Consider the following 16652-nt stretch of genomic DNA (forward strand, 5'->3'; position numbering starts at 1 on the left):
ATAGGGATCCCTATGACCCCAGAAGCTAGAGGAGGCCGGGGGAAGATCTGTCTTGCGCACCAAGAGCGGTGGATATTTGCCCGAGCCCTCTCCAGAACCCTGTTACAAACCAAGAACAATAAAGTCAGGAATGAAGCCTTGGAAAAAAATTAGAGAAAGCTAGGGAAATGAGTTAGTGTTCTTGAATGGAACCTGAAGCCTTGGAAGGAAGGGGACGATGAGTTGTGACACTTAGTTACTGAAGGGGGTCATCCTTGCTTGCTAGAGAATGAGAAATGTTGCCCAAGCCCTCACCAGAAGCCTATAAATATCAAGGGAAAAGACAAGTGTCAGTAAGTTAGTTTGTAGAAAGCAGAAAATAAAAGATTAGGTATTAGTATACCTGAGGAAGGATTTGACAGGATTGGTGAGGCACTTCTGTTACAACAGCACCCTGGGAAACCCGCGGGTTAGTTACCCCTGAGACCACAGGGATCTTAGGGACTATGGGCTCCCTGAATGCAGTTCTTGTTACTTGATGAAACTTTTGTGTTGGGGAAGATTGGGAAAAAAAGAAGAAGCAAAAGATGATGAGTATAAGAGAATGAACTTTGAGCATAAAATAAGGATAATCATCGAGTTGCTGTTGTCCTCCACAAAGTGCAACATCTCCCCAGTCTTGGGATTAAACTGGGAAGTTTGAGTCACCACCAATGCTAGAGGATGAATAGAAGACATGGAAGTTGAGCCTTGGCCAATCGAAGACGTAGGTTTCCCAACCTTGGCCTACAAAGGAATAAAAGTCAATCATTAGCTTCCAAAGTAATAAAGTTACAAATTTTAAGCCAATGGTGAGAAAAGTATACCTTGGAAAATTTAGCCTGAGGAGGAAAAGCTTATGATGAGGGTGAAGATGCATCGGGCTGCGAGATCCTTTCCTTTCTTATACCCTGTTTCAGGCAATCGGGCAAAGAGTCAATAATAAAAAATAAAAATAAAAATGAGAGAAAAGAAAAAAGGAAAACTTCGAAGGAATGACTTGAGATGCAGGTCATACTTATAGTTCTTTAAGGGTGGTATCAAGAAGATCATTGGCCTTATGGTGCATCTTCACACCCAATGGTTCTTTCTTTAACGCAATAGTGGGCTTCTTGGTTGCTTAAGGTCCTAGTTTTAAAGACGAAAGAGTTGTAACCCCATAAAGTGAGATTGCAACTAAACAAAAAAAGAAGAACGGACAACTCACTGGAAGCCTTCTACTTTTTCTTACCCGCCTCAGGTGCAAGGGCAATAGAAAACTTAGAGAGGATTGAAAGGTCTTAGAGGTTTGAGCCCTGGTCCTCTTCTTGGTTAGAGTTGCCTGAGGTACGGGCAAAGCAGGTCGTGACTCGGGCTGCTCTTCAGGATCAGACTCCAAAGATTTTATCACTAATGTCATTGTCCGACGTGTTGCCCGAGGCTTCACTGCAGGCTCAGCCTCACCCTCAGAGTCTCCAAATAACTTGGAGACATCTCCGCCTTCCCCAGCACCTTGTCTCTCTGCCTCAGCCGCAACCTTTTGGAGGACAAATGTGTTCACAACTTCTTCGTCTAACCCGACATCCACCTCTTCAATGTGGCATTGCGCTGCAAGATCAAAGTAACCAAGGAAAGGATTAAAAGAAGGCAAATTCATAAAATATCATAAAATACAAGTCAAGAAGATAAAAATACCTATTAGAAGACTTGATTAAAAGTTGACTAAAAAGGCGATCGTGAGACTCCTTGAGATCTCCTTCGTACTTCTTAATCCACTTGGTTTCCCACCAAGTGGAGAACCTTGAAGCATACTCGAAGTTGAGAGCCATGGACTTTCGAGCAATATTGCTCATGACTTCCAAACTACGTTGGGCAGTCCAAAATGTGACCTCTTGTGGAGAACGAAGATGAAAAAGAGGTGCCACAATGTACAGAGTCAAAAAATGGAACAGGAATAGCTTGCCTAAAGCCCAACTGCCTGCTACAGAAGTTTGGATGATAAACTTCCAGCCCGTGCTCGTAGCGGTCGCTTCTTACTCCCTAGGCTAGGTCCCTTGGTTAAATGCAGCTGATAAATTTCTCTCTGTAGAAGGCAGTGGCGTTCTCCCCGAAGGCATCTTGGAAAGCTTGGTCGAAAAACCAAAGATATCTTCTTAATACTGAAGCCCCCCACTCCAAGTTTGGCTGAGTCTTGCAGACTGTGAAGAAGTAGAGGCAGAAAAATGTAGAGTGATTAGTAGGTGAAGCCTCAGCAAGAATTAGGGCAGGAGCAACACCTTCAGGGAACTCCAGGTTGAATGCTTGAAGCTCAAGGAATTACCATTGCAACCATAGCTAGATCCAAGTTTGCCCATTAAGATTGGTATCAAAAGGCTCGCCTCTAGTCATCTCATATAGAAGATGATAAAGATAAGCGAAGTGAAAGGGGCTCATAGCCACATCATCAAAATTATGTAGAGCTTCCACCAGAGGGATCCACTCGAGTTTTACTCCCTTGGACTTGTTGGGGAAAATATGTTTGTTGAGCCAGTACAAAAGAAAGTACATGTGCTCTTAATCTCTGCTGGCAGTAGAGAAAGTCGGGCCAAAATTCTTCTTGGCAAAAGGAATGAAACCTATGAAGGAAGTCTCATAACTCTTAAAACTGGAAGAGTTGTACTCCAACCTGATAATGGGATCAGAGGTGCTTGAACTCTCAGCAGTCGGGCGAGAAGAAGGAGATTAGTCATGGGTAACATCCACGACTCTGGTCGAGGGCCTCAACCCGAAGACTTGGGCCATATCGAGGATGGTCGGGGACATGGGGCCCATCCTGAAGTCAAAAGTATTGGTGCCAGAATTCCAAAAAAGGAAAGCTTTGGTCAGCAATTCAGGCTTAGCGATTACAGTAATCTTGGACAGCATAATTAGCTTATATATGTCGTTGTTCATCCATTTCTTCTTGAAAGTGGGCTCGAGCTCATTTACCCATTGAACCTAAGCTTCATCATTCATCAAAGGAAATCTTCATCGATCGGCAAACCATTTAGAGTAAAAAATGCCAGCTTTGACCAAGAACGGGTTTATGGGGAACCAATTCTCCTTGGGCATGTTGTTTTCCACAGCAATAGGGACCTGAAAAGTCCATAAAAGTCCCAAGGAGTGTACTTCTCCCTCTTCGAAGAAAAGTAAGGTCTAAAGGCCAGCTCGATGGCGGTGAAGGCCATTGAGCAAATGATGCATGGTGGCGATCCCCTCACTAGTCTCACAGGAAGATTGAGTTTGAGCAATTTTGGGTGCCATTGAATGATTTTAGAAAAGATAGTAGAAATTCAAAGCCAGAAAGCAAGAAGAAGCAGAGAACAAAAGAGTACTAGGAAAGTTGGAAAATCTAGGAAGTTCTGAATATTCGAAAGTTTGAGATTGCTAAGGTACTTGGCCGAAGGGTTTAAGTGAGGATTATATAGTAAATTGTTAGTTAACATTGGAAATCGTGGGTTAGTGCAAAGGTTTAGTTAACAATGGATGTCTTAAATGGTGCAAGTCCCGAGTGAAGGCATGCAACGGCTGTTTAATCATCATTAACGCCTCGATTTGCAGACTCAACAATGATTAAAGGGGGCATTGTTTGGGTTAATATTTGAATATTGGGCTTAAATAAAAGAAAGCCTAAGGATGCCAAATTAAAGGAAGACTTGCCCGAAGCCTGTTGAGCCTAGGAACAAATTGAAGCCTCCTCAGCTAAGACACAAGCCACGTGTCTATAATTAAAGTGACAAGTGATGGAGACTAACCTACTATCAGCCAAAGAACACTTTCCAGTGGTAATTATAGTAAAAAGCTAATGACTCACTAACCTTCAATCGGGCAAGAGCAAAAGCTATAGCAGTCGGGCCAAACTGCCTATATAAGGAAAAAAAGACAACGGGGACAATGACACTCAACCAATCAAATAAAAAAACTTACAAACTCTGCTCTCAAGCCAGATTTGCATCCAAAAACTGAAATCAACCCATATTCAGTCCTTTTAGCGATAGTTTCCTTAGAAAAGTTATCTTTTTTCTAGTATAAAAGCTCTGCTACCATTCCCAATGTTGTAGTATCGATCCTCTTGTGTAAACTTGTTTACCATCCATCCCTTTTTTTAGCATATAACCCATGTAAATTCAAAGAAAAGTGACTGCAAGAATTTCAACCTTGCCAGACAAGGTGAAATCTTGCCGGAAACCCTTTGTTTGTTTTCTTAATTAATAAATCTATAGCTTAATGCATTCTCCAGCATGTATTCAAGTTATTTCCACCTGTTTTTCTATTTTAAAAGTCTCATTTAAGTGTGGATCTGGTTAGTTTGGTGGATGTCTTTTCATTAAAAGTAGGTTGGGACCAAACAAATGACTTAAGGAGCTCTGGACTCCCTTCATTCGAACATGCAAGACCATGAACTAAAAGTCCTTGTTTACAAGGCAAGAAAAAGAACTTAATGTGGACTTAACCCATCCGCGACAATCCTTTAATAACAAGAAGTTTAAGTAACTTGGGGCGCAAGTAATCAACTTAAAACACACTTGTTCTACATCTGCTATACTGAGATAGCAATGGCATGCCTAAGCATTTAGTTAGTTTTGATTGCAAGCCTCAAGGCCTACACCTAAAGCCCTACAAAAGCACCTTTCAAAACTAACTTTGCTCTCTTCTTGTAGCACATCAACAAGCAAGAGCCCGACTACACATCCAAAGTACCAATCCCTTGGGGAGCTGTGCTGAGGTCCGAAAAGCCTTTCTCCAGAAAAATCTTCGCCTGAACAAAAGCATCATGTTTTATGTTTCTTTTATCTTTTTGCCGCAAAACATTTCTTATTTACATAGTAGTTCAAGTTCAAGTAAGTTGCATATGATTTCAAAAGTTGAGAGTCTTGAGACCACTTTAAGAAAATCTAGTACTCTGCATTGGGAATAACTTTATAGCAATGCCGATCGATGTTCCAAATTGCTATGAATTGCTTGGTCTGCGTTCTAGAAATAAATAAAATAAATAAATAAATAAAATCTTAATTGACAGGGCGGACATTTACAATATATTCAATTCTTACGTTTTCCTTGCCTATGCATGAATCAATATAGGCTATAACATAATAGATATTTAATAGTTTTTCCACTCAAATCTTGTTGTTTCCTACCTAAACACTACTTAATATTGAAGCAATGCCAATCGATGTTCCAAATTGCTATGAATTGCTAGGCCTGCGTTCTAGAAATAAATAAAATCTTAATTGACATGGCGGACATTTACAGTATCTTCAATTCTTATGTTTTCCTTGTCCATGCATGAATCAATATAGGCTATAACATAATAGATATTTAATAGTTTTTCGACTCGAATCTTGTTATTACCTACCTAAATACTACTAAATATTGCAGCTTTAGTTAAGCTTGGATTATTTGCTCTTACTCATTTGCCTTTTAGAATGAGATAGATGCTCCTAGGTAAACATATCATTAATCTCAAGATGTAAGCAGGATTCGAAGTCAGACATTTCTATTGAACTGTTTACTAATTATCAGTAATCGGAATTAAAATAAAGCTTATCCCCACTAAAATTGTTTACAATTTCCCATAATCAAAATCAAAATCAGTTTGATTAACAAAATAAACTTGTATAGAATAATTCTATTTTATTTTTCATTACCTATTGCCAATAAATATGTAATTATTGTAGATAGATAAATGTTCAAACTAAAAAAAAATGTGCTATTTTGCTATAAAATAAAAAATAAAATAAAGTGCTATTTTGATCAATGTAATTAATTAATTAATTAATGTATTTTTAAATGAGAGTTTTAACAAAAAGTCCACGGTATTGTTCATCTTAACAAAAAATCACATTTTTACACTAAAAAGTCAATCCTGGTACTATTCACTTTATTTTGTCCTTATTGTTAAAACTTAAAGTTTTCAAGCCCTTTTTATTAGTTTTCCTTTTTTAAGTTTCTCTTTCAAAATTAAACTCCTTAGATTATCTCTAAAGGAGATGTCAAATTTTAAATATAAAATTTAAATTTAAAGGCCTATGTGGCACATTGATTTTTTTTTAAAATTTTGTTCTCCAACCGATATGTTAAATTTAAACTATTATTTATTACATTATTTACTTTTTATAGCTGTATTTAGTATTTTTAAACAAAAAATAAGTATAAAAATTATGAAAAGCATTTATTAATTATTAAAAATAGATTTGAAGTTACTATCAAATTTGACAGCAACTTCCTCTTTCCATGTCATTCCACATAAGAATTGGCATTTGGTTGGAAAACACTAGTGATGTTTTTTTTACCGTTATTACTGATGTAGACTTTTTAACATATCATTTGGTAATACTCTTACCAAAACAAATTAAAAAAAAAAGAAAAATTACCAAAAATGATCCATTTTCTTAATCTTTGGACTAAAATATGACAAATCGGCTATGCACAAGCCACGCACACCATGCACAAAAACAAAATGACAAAGATACCCACATATAAATTGGAAAAATTGACAGGTGATGACGTCTTTTCTGATTTCGAAGAGAGAGCTGTGCGCTCTAGTTTTTTGAGTTGGCTAAGATCTGTGAGCATATTATATGCATCTCACTATGCATGTCATGTGCATGTAGTGTGCACATCACGAAAAACCCAATTCGTCAAAACTGTGGCTGGTGAAGTTTGAGGAGTCGAGTTTCGGGGACCTACGATTGCTGCATCCAATCAATAATAAGCCACTTTTCTACATCTAATTCTTCAAAGGAATTCAATTTGTTGGACTTTAAGACTGTCGAATTGCGAAAATCTTATAGTTTGTAGTTTAGGAACAATATCAATGTTGTTACGGCTTGTGTGAACAAAGTGGTAGTCATGGGTGCAAAAAACTTGAATGATTGTGGTATTATAATGATTTGCAATGGCGGTTCTTGAGATTCGGGGATGAAAAGTGGACCCATGGGGATGAACAAAGCTATTCACCTCTTCTCATCCTCCTTCTCCACCAAATCATCCAATCAAAAGAGTCAAAACTAAATAAAAATAAATTAATTAAAAAAAAACTCCATTTCACATCTTCAGTAACCAACCACCACACGATCATCACAAGCTGCCACAAAAATGCAACACCAAATCGACGACTGCTGCCGCCAAAACTAATCCGAGAGGTGGGATTCGGTTTGACTTCGAATTAGGCTCCATTTGGGATCGAGGAATTAGTTTTAGGCTGAAGAAGAAAAAGAAGAATTAGGCTTTTCTAGTTTAGGATCGAGGGCCTTATGAAGAGCCTTCTTCTTCAACGAGAGATGCCTCGGGTTTGTGCAAAGGTGTGGGTTTTGAGCGAGAAAGATTTTCGGAGAAATGTGCAAATGTTGATTGGGTTGGAGTAATTGACTTAATTATTTACGAGGACAATTAGATCATTTTCAGTTTTAGAGAAATCCTAATTCTATCATATTATCGTGCATGTGTGTCCATATTTTGTGCATATGTTAAAAATCCTATTTTGATCCAAATATTAAGAAAATAGGTCATTTCTAGCAATTTTCCTAAAAAAAGTTGAAAAAATTAGACAAAAAAAAAAAAGGAAAACAACCCAGCAAACCCATCATCGTTCCCACAACGTGAAAAAGCCCCGATAGTCGTTTTCTCCTCATCCTCCTCATCCTCTTCTCTCTCCCAGCAAACCTGTCATCGTTATCATCGTTCCTAAATTCAAAATCTGATATGTGAGCTCAATTTGAAGGAACTCGACGGAATTTTGTAGCAGAGGAAGAAAATATTTATGGGTAATTTGGATACAAAAAGTTTGATTCCGATCTAGCCTTCCCTAATCCGATCTCCCCCTCAGGATTTCGATTCCCCCAATACTAGGAATCAAACTTTTGATTTTATGTGGGACCTGTGTTACGGTTAACTCTACATGGTTTGGTAAACAACGGAGTAATCCGAAAATGAGAATGACTATCATTTTACTCATTCTGTTTCCATGTCTCCTATAAATATTTTTGTTTATACAAGCTAATATTCTACACGGGGAAGGCACACAACTATAGTCCAACTTGACTACGTTTAGATATGTAAAAACTAGGGAAATATATTTGATACAAGCGAAAATTAACAGGAAAACAAAGTATTTCAAAATTCCACACACCACGAATACTTTGTTCTTCACCATATAGAGGTATCTTAAGAGTACAAATAAGTATGATAGGAAATAAATCAAAAGAAACCTTTGTTAAAGCTCAAAACTAGGAGGTTAACAAAAACTAGTATAGTCAAGCCTTGGTGGGCTCGAGATATAAAGCTAGATTGAGAACAAAGGGATTTATGTGGTTCGCCCCTAGAAATAGGCCGCATCTACTATAGTAATCTAATATATATGTGATGTGGATGACAATAGCTCTCAAGACAATGTAATGTGATTTTGTTCTTGTGGCTCCCACCGCTTATAAGGGGCATTTGACTCCTTTACCTAGGTCCTAAGTGAGCCCTAAAAGTCTTGAGCTCTTAATTCTCTCACCGCCCTATCACTTAATTGAACACATAGATACAACCTATATACTATTCCTCAATTATCCACATGACAAGTGGAGAGAAAGTGCCATTTACATGGAGCTACTTGCATGATATTCTGGGTCATCGCATCTTGAGTGCATCGTTCATTAAAGGGTGGTTTAAAAGCATTTTGCCTTAGCTATAGGTTTAACAGAATTTATGTCTCTTCATAGACTTCATTTTCCTTCAATGGCCAATGCGTGACTTAGAATTGACGTCTAAACATACCTATCCTTGTCGGGTCTGTCAACTGACTTGAGCTGTCGAAAAGTATTTTAAGTTCTATGCTCGTCTCTTCTTATCGGTAAACAATTCAAGTTACTAACGATCGTTGATGTCGGTTGTCTTTCGTTCTCATGGTGGTGTTCTATCATCTAGATTCTTTGGGCAAGTTTGCAAGTCCAATGTCTTGATCTTCTCATCCTTTGTTGGGCTCTCTCTCCAGGCCCATATGTTAAGCCGAAAAACAATTATATATTTTTTAATAGGTCTACAAAGACTCTGCATTAACAACCTTAGTCTACCAGGGCAAGGAAACCTATACCTTAAAACAATAACATAAAATAAAATCTCTAAGCAAATAAAAAAAAATTCCTTTTTTCAATATTTCCTACAACTCCCTCAAACTCATGATGGTATAATCATGAGTTTGCCAAGAAGAAAACCAAAGTCATTAGCATTATGTAGATAATGATCGTCATCAACTTCACGTAAACATGAAGATTATTGCAGTCATCTTAAGTGGTCACCAATCTAAACACTCGAACAGTCAACTTCAAACAAACCAAAAAGAACAAAGTCATGACAAGACAATAACATCACAGTAACCAATATTTTCTAACTAATCAATTCAAGTCACTCAACTATAACTTGACACTGACAAGAATATATGGGGTTAACTGTAATTTCAATCCCTTCTATTTGCATTCTGTAACGATGTATTTAGACTTAGGCTTTTGATGCAATGTTAGACTTACATCTCATAATTTGTTAATTATGCCATCAACTAATTACATGTAAAAATAATACCCTACATCTTTGCTCATTTAGATGCTAAATTTGCCCACATATATACTTTTTTTTTTAATGAGACCAGCTGGTAACTTCACCACTGCAGTCCACTTTTATGGAGCCGAGAAGACTCACAGAAACATTTTAACCTTCCTCTGACCGTCATCGTGAGATTGTCCACATATATACTAAAAAATAAAGGCAACATGGACACCAAACCTAACAACAACAACAAAAAGGACAGAAAACGACCAGCATCTTTTAGTGGGTTTTATTGGGTCCGTTTCTGGGAGTGACATCAAAGAAATGGACCAAGCCCTAATGCTATTGTAGACAACTATGAATATATTTTTTATTTTATTATATCGATATTTTTATCTCAAGAGGATAGAGAGTTTAGCAAAGCCACACAATAGGCAGCCTAATTATGTAGACAACAACGCATATTAATCTCAGTATATGCTCAGGAAACAAAATAACTCAATGTGCATGAGTTTATATTTCTTTGATTAAAACAATTTTATTATTTTGAATTTTTTAGATATCCACACATATAATGATATGTTGGAAGTTATTCTGTAGATACTATTTACCTATGCACTTGAAATCTTAGGCTTAATTCTCTTTTCTCTACATAATCATTTGTATGGATAAGAGAAATGATTTTCTCGCTTCCCTCTTTACTCTTTATCTTTTTGCACTCTCCCTATTATGTATAGCTATAAGATTGAATAAATCAATGATAAAGTAAAGAACAAAAATTCACAGGAATGCATGAAGAACAATGTAAGAGTGTAAAAGTCATTTCCGTGTAGGTAATTATCATATTGCTCTTTTTACTTCTATATCTGTACTTTTTGGTGGACAAAAAGATTAAGAAAATGCAGTGTAAAAGTATGAAAGTTAATTGAAGGTATAGTACTTTAAAATTATGATCAGTGTAACATAGTATACCATTTGACCCAAAAAACATTATCTTATATCAACGCATATCTCTGATCAAGATGCATGCTTAACCAAGAAGGCACTATAATTGTCGGTCATGTTATGTGTGCTCAGCTCAGGCCAGTGTGTACTCATCGAAACTGTAGAGAAAAGCCATTTATGACTGATGCTTTGCTTGTGGAATGTTAATGTACCTATATAGTCTAATCAACCGTCCTCCAAGGATATTACACAAAATAAACAGGCCGATTTCGAACGTCACTCTGACATTTTTGTCTCTTAGAAAACCATTATTTTTGGGGCACATATGAAGCTTAGCTGCAACAGTGTGAAACGTGAAGACCCTTTTGTTTTCTTTCAGTAGTTCTCGCCGGTTTTATTTTGGCTTAAATTAGAAGAGCGTAGACAAAATCATAGAGGGGAGATTGAGTCGTTTGACCAGTTTTCTTTTTATTTTTATTGTAGTACGAAAGGGTCCACGCCTTCCATGGTTCTACGGTTCTACCTCCTCCTGGCCACCCTTTGTGTTTCTCACATGTATGCATGTGGGGACTCCAACTACCAAGTGCTCATATTCTTAATCCCACATGATGATCAATCACATTAATTTCATATTTTAAAATGAAGAATTACATGATATTAGCTCTTTAGAGTAAGACGATGTAGAAAGCGGGACTTTAACTTTTGCTTAAGGTAAAGAGTCCTATGTGCTCTGTTTTTTGAAAGTTTATTTTTCAATCTGTAATTGTGAAAATTGTATTTCTAATTGATGATGTTTGTCGTTTTATTTTATTACTGATATGTTTCTAACTTCAAAAGGAAAAAAAATTATTTTCCTTATATACAACACATAAATAGATGAAGGAAAGAAAAAAACCCTAGAAGAGTTAAAATGTGCATAATGTATACCAACCATAACATACCATGACTTTATTTTGACCATCACCAAAATTTGTTTTACCAATCAAATTGTCACCAATTCTTCGTTAAACATTTTAATTATAATCATGGCCATGAAACTTAATGGTCTTGATTCATTGATCTAAATTAGACTTGATTCATTGATCTAAATTAGAAAAATAATTCAGATCTTCTACTAATATTTTCTGCATCGATATCATGCTTTGTATTAAAATTTTGACTTCACTATTTGGCTTAACATAAACTCATCAAAATAGTGTAAAATCCTACCTCTAAATAGGAGATGGTTAAACTTGGTTAACTAAAAGTTAAATCACCAAAGACTCATATATACCTCGATTATTTTCTATGAAACATTTACCTTGATTCTTTAAAGAAAAATCTTTAGAATATTGTAAAGACCCACAAGGCACCGCCTGTGTCAAAAGCACATGCACCTGTTTATTTACCTCTGTCTTGAAGGACTTGCTTAAGTTCATTTGTACTTCTACTAATTTTGTTAAGTTTGAAATTGATTCATGGCTTGTGGTCAAATATTCCTTTAACAATGTCTCAAATGTTCTGTTAAGGGCACATGGAAATAGTTTTTTTCTTCAGAGAAAAGCTTTAATTGTAATATTTTTATTTAAATCTACTTTCTTCCAGCAAATTAAATTGAAACTGCAGTACAGAAAATAAGGAAGAACCAAACAAGTTTAGAATAATAGACCTTGACTGGTCAAATATCTTCTAGTAGAACACGATTAATATGTCTAATTACATTCCCAGTCATAAGGTTCTCCCATCTCCTTCTTTCTTTGTTGTAGTTAGGTCATATGTTGTAGTAATTGAGTGAAAGATTAAGGTTTTCTTGTTATACAATTGTGAAGTTATGTTTATCAACATTCATGTCAATAGTTTTAACTTTTAACCATCTAACTTGTCTGCTAATTAAGAGAACATTTTTCTTCGCCAGAAGTAAAAGAATAAGAAACGCTACTAGAAGTTATGAAATGGTCAAATCATGAGCTAGGGTTCCAAATTTATTTTCCTTTCTATTGTCCTTCTTGCAGGTTACATCAATATATTAGGAGAGAGTGTAAAATTAATCTTAAGAAGCGTATAACATAAATCATTTTCATCATGCACATGCAGGGATCAGCACCAAAGTCACAATACTGAATATTTTAACTAATTTTTACTTGAAATTAGTTAAAATATTGCTTAGAGATTTCAAACTCTCTGACTGCTGATTCAAATGGGTGCACCGTGCATGTGCATGAGAATTCTAACCTCTTACATGCACATTATATAAACTCGTATATATGCTACACTTATTATATATAATTCCCCATGTATATATATATAGTAGCACCTTTACTGGTATAGTTAGACCGTCAAGATTATCTTAGTACAAAGGTTTGAAATTACATAGAAAGTATCTTAAAATTAATTGGATAATTAGTGCCCTAGCTGGCTTGATGCTCTTCCTTTCCACAGCCGTAAAAAAAGAAACGAAAGAGAACGCTGATCGTAGAGAAGAAGAATAGGAAGGATAAAAGATTGTGTTTAATTTGCAATCAGTTGTTGGCAGACATGAACATGCATGCATGGGTAAAACAGTATGAGGTTAAAGTGCATGCATGGCAAAAGATTATTTGCACCCCTTAAACAGTAAAAGAATTCAAGAACACTTCGCCAAACTTTTATCTGAATTATTTTTAACCAATGTTACTTGGTATTTTGGTAACAAGGTGCAATTTTACTTCTGAGGTCCCAGTGGGGATGTAAGCCAGATGGGCACTGTAATAATACTGGAAAGAGTAAAAAAAAAACATTTGAGTTTTCAAAATCGATCTGTAGATACGAACAGAAGTAAGAATTGTCCAATGACCTGGGTCCCTGCTCTCTTACTTTTTTATCTCTTGCACAGAGCTTTGGAGTGGTGTGCGTGATCCCAATATACTTTAATGTTGTAGCCCCGTACAATAGTATAGCATCTCAAGAAAAATAAAAATAAAAGAAAAGAGAGAGGATCTCCTCCTCAAGAATTTAGAGGTGATGCAATGGGAAAAAGACCACGAGTCTACAAGGAAAACAACCAATAGGTCAATGACATAGAGCCATCTGACACTAATCAAGAAAAATGATCATCCACACGATGCACCAATAGAATTCATTGTACGAACATTTACGAAATAAAAGAAAGTTAAAGTTTTACCATAATAGTGATTGGGAGATATTTTTTGTTTTTTTTCTTTTCACATTCTTATACGTCACACCATATTGTTCAAGCAAATATTTGATTTTGAATCTCAATTCACACAAAACTAGCTAATTGATTCACATTCGAGCTCTTAAATATTTCCAAATCATGATATGTGGGAGCATTCAATAAATAAAAATGTTATGAATTTGTTAATGTTGGGAAAAATTTTGTGAGTCGTATTTCCGTTTTTAGAAAAGTAAATCCTCCATGAAGTTCTACTTGTATAACATATGTGGTTAGTAATGTGATCGCTATACGTAAGCACCCTCAAAACAACACTACCATGATACCATCTGCCAACACACTCCCTACAACGCTGTATATAATAACACCAATACCGCACTGTTCCCACCGACCCACAGGGCCATGTACTCACATCTCTCTCTCTCTCTCTCTCTCTCTCTCTCTATACACATACATTGACATAAAGCAAACAAGTTGAGTACCAGCGGCCAGAAGCCAGAAGAGATCGAAGAGATCAACCTCACAAAATTTGAGCATTAAACTTACACATTATGGATGAGAAGTGGAAGCTACCAAAGAACAAGCACGAAGGCACTTCATCATCAAGTTCTTCTTCCAAGTTTGCCTTCACAAGAAGTTCATCAACCAGAAGCACATCTTCCTTGCTGAGAAGCTATTCACAAAAAAGCAATGCCTCTAGCTCCAAGTGTCCTCTTCCAAGAAGCTTCTCACAAAAGAGCTCTTCCATTAGCCGCAAGTGTAGTAGCCTTGCCAAGGAACAGAAGGCTAGATTCTACATCATGAGAAGATGTGTTGCTATGCTTGTTTGTTGGCGTGGTGATTAATAATTTTTAATTAAGTTAATGCTAGAAATTAAGCTCCATAATTACTCATCTTTTCTTCATATATCACCTTCCTGTGAGATGGGTCGGGTTTGTAACTTCAAACTCATATATGTATCAAATTTTCTCCCATCCGATCAAGAGGAGATCGGCAACACACAAACTTCTGTAGGAGTTTTTATTTATAATTTTTCTATTTGTCCTTTGTAATTACAATTGAGATGAGTTACAAGTGCTTCCGTATGTACATTGTAGGAAGAGATTATCATATTATCAAATACATGCCCAGTGTTCAGGTTCTACAATTACCATGACGATATTGTAATCAAATCTCATGAAGGCCAACATCCATAATTTTAGTTTTGTTTTTAATTTGAATTTTATAAAATTTCTGCTTTTCATCATTTTATTTTATTTTAAATTTTTTTATGAGAGAAAGATTCCCCTTGGCTGTTGGGGAGCTGCCAATATAATAAGACATAGAAGTAACTGCTATCGTCCTTGGAAATGCAAGCCACACCTTTTCATGCTTTGACGAAAAAAATTGAGTAAAAAATATTTTTAGAAGTACTTTGTTTGAAATCAAGGAGCTAGTGTGGCTTCTATCCCATGTATTTCCATACACTAATCTCAAAGTGTTTTGTAATTGTGTCGTATCACGTACGTGTTGATAGAGTTGAGTCAAACTAAATATCACCTCGTTCAAATTTGGATAGTTTTTTAAGCTTTTGGATCGTTTTTTTAAGCTTGGTTTAGCTTGTTTCATATATGAGTCGAGGTTAAGTAGTGAGCTTAAAAATTTCAAGCTCGATACAGAATTAAAGTTATTTCTAGCTTTTTTGTGACAGCCCGTTCCGGGTTTTTCGTACCGTATGGGTGAAATGACAGTTTTACCCCTAGTGGATAATTGTTGTTTGTGTGGTTGTTTTGTGTTCTTGGTTGGTTGCATCTCAGCCACACATCCATCTTCATTCCCATCACCCTCTCCCGTTGATCCTCTCTATCCCGTATCTCTGTCTCTCTCTTCCTCTTCTTTTGCTTATGTACGGACAAGAACTCAATCACTCGAAAACGTGGTAGATCGAGGAAGCAAACTTTATATTTGTGCTCGTGAGGTTCTTAGGAGTTCAACCATACCCATTTCAGGCTTGTAGGAAGCTTGGTGAGGTCCCTAGAAAGTTCAGGGTAGTTCGTTTGAAGGTTTTGGACGTCAGGATCATGAGTTGCAGGTTTGGCCGGATTTGGTGGAGTTTTTCCAGTGAGATTCCATTGGTTTTAGTGCTTGAAAGTGGTGCGACCTATCCCGAGGACGAGTGCAGTCACTCGAGGCAAGGGGGTTACAACCCCTCTACATACCAGTGAGTGGGCTTTTGGTTTTCCGTATATACCTATATACTTGTGTTTTTCCCAGAAAGTGAAATGAAGCGTTTATATGTTTGATATGCCATGCATTATGTTTGCCCATTTAATTATGCATTATTAGTTGCATATACGTATGATTGGTGCTGCGAACGCACAGGTAAGTGCCAGGTAAGTTATAGTTTATGTTTGTGATTAGTAGTGATATGAGATGCATTGAGAGCTCATAACCTGCACCCCCGGTGTTAGTGCTCCCGCCCAGAGTAGGGCACAGTCCTTCACATGATGTTCACCTCCCGCACCACACGCTCATCTTGGATCCAAGTTAGGTGCACAATCCTGTCGTACAGACCACTATAGGTGGTTCCGACTCGTAGGTGACTCGCGATTATTCGTTCAGTCTTCACGTGATCGTAGCACTTGAGCATATTCATTTACACCCAGTCCTGTCGTACAGACCACTTTAGATGGTTCCGACTCATGTGCAGGTATAGTTAGTGAGTTGTGGATTTGAGCTATAGATTCAACCGTACAGGTCACGTTAGGTGACTCCGGCTGACAGATTACATGACATTGACTGACATTACCTGAGTACTTGCATTTTATTTAGAGGCATTCGACATGGCATATTTCTGAGCATGATTTATATATATATATATATATATATATATATATATATATATGTGCATATTCTATTTGCCCACTCACGCTTTCTGTTTTGCGCCTCTCCAGGTTCTAGTTTGGATAGCTCTGTTGGTGGCTCTTAAGGGATTCACGGCATATCTGACAGATTATCACCAGAGTAAGACCAC

General features: G+C 36.7%; 1 protein-coding gene across 1 annotated transcript; it reads left to right on the plus strand.

The window, feature by feature from the left end:
- The first annotated feature begins 14153 nt into the window (after positions 1-14153).
- Positions 14154-14626, plus strand: LOC137741557 (small polypeptide DEVIL 13-like). The gene has a single exon (XM_068481253.1). It carries the CDS (start codon positions 14191-14193, stop codon positions 14482-14484), a length of 294 nt encoding a protein of 97 aa, XP_068337354.1. The 5' UTR covers positions 14154-14190; the 3' UTR covers positions 14485-14626.
- Positions 14627-16652: the final 2026 nt, after the last annotated feature.

The sequence above is a fragment of the Pyrus communis genome, chromosome 8 (assembly GCF_963583255.1).
Source record: "Pyrus communis chromosome 8, drPyrComm1.1, whole genome shotgun sequence".
Taxonomy (NCBI): Eukaryota; Viridiplantae; Streptophyta; class Magnoliopsida; order Rosales; family Rosaceae; genus Pyrus; species Pyrus communis.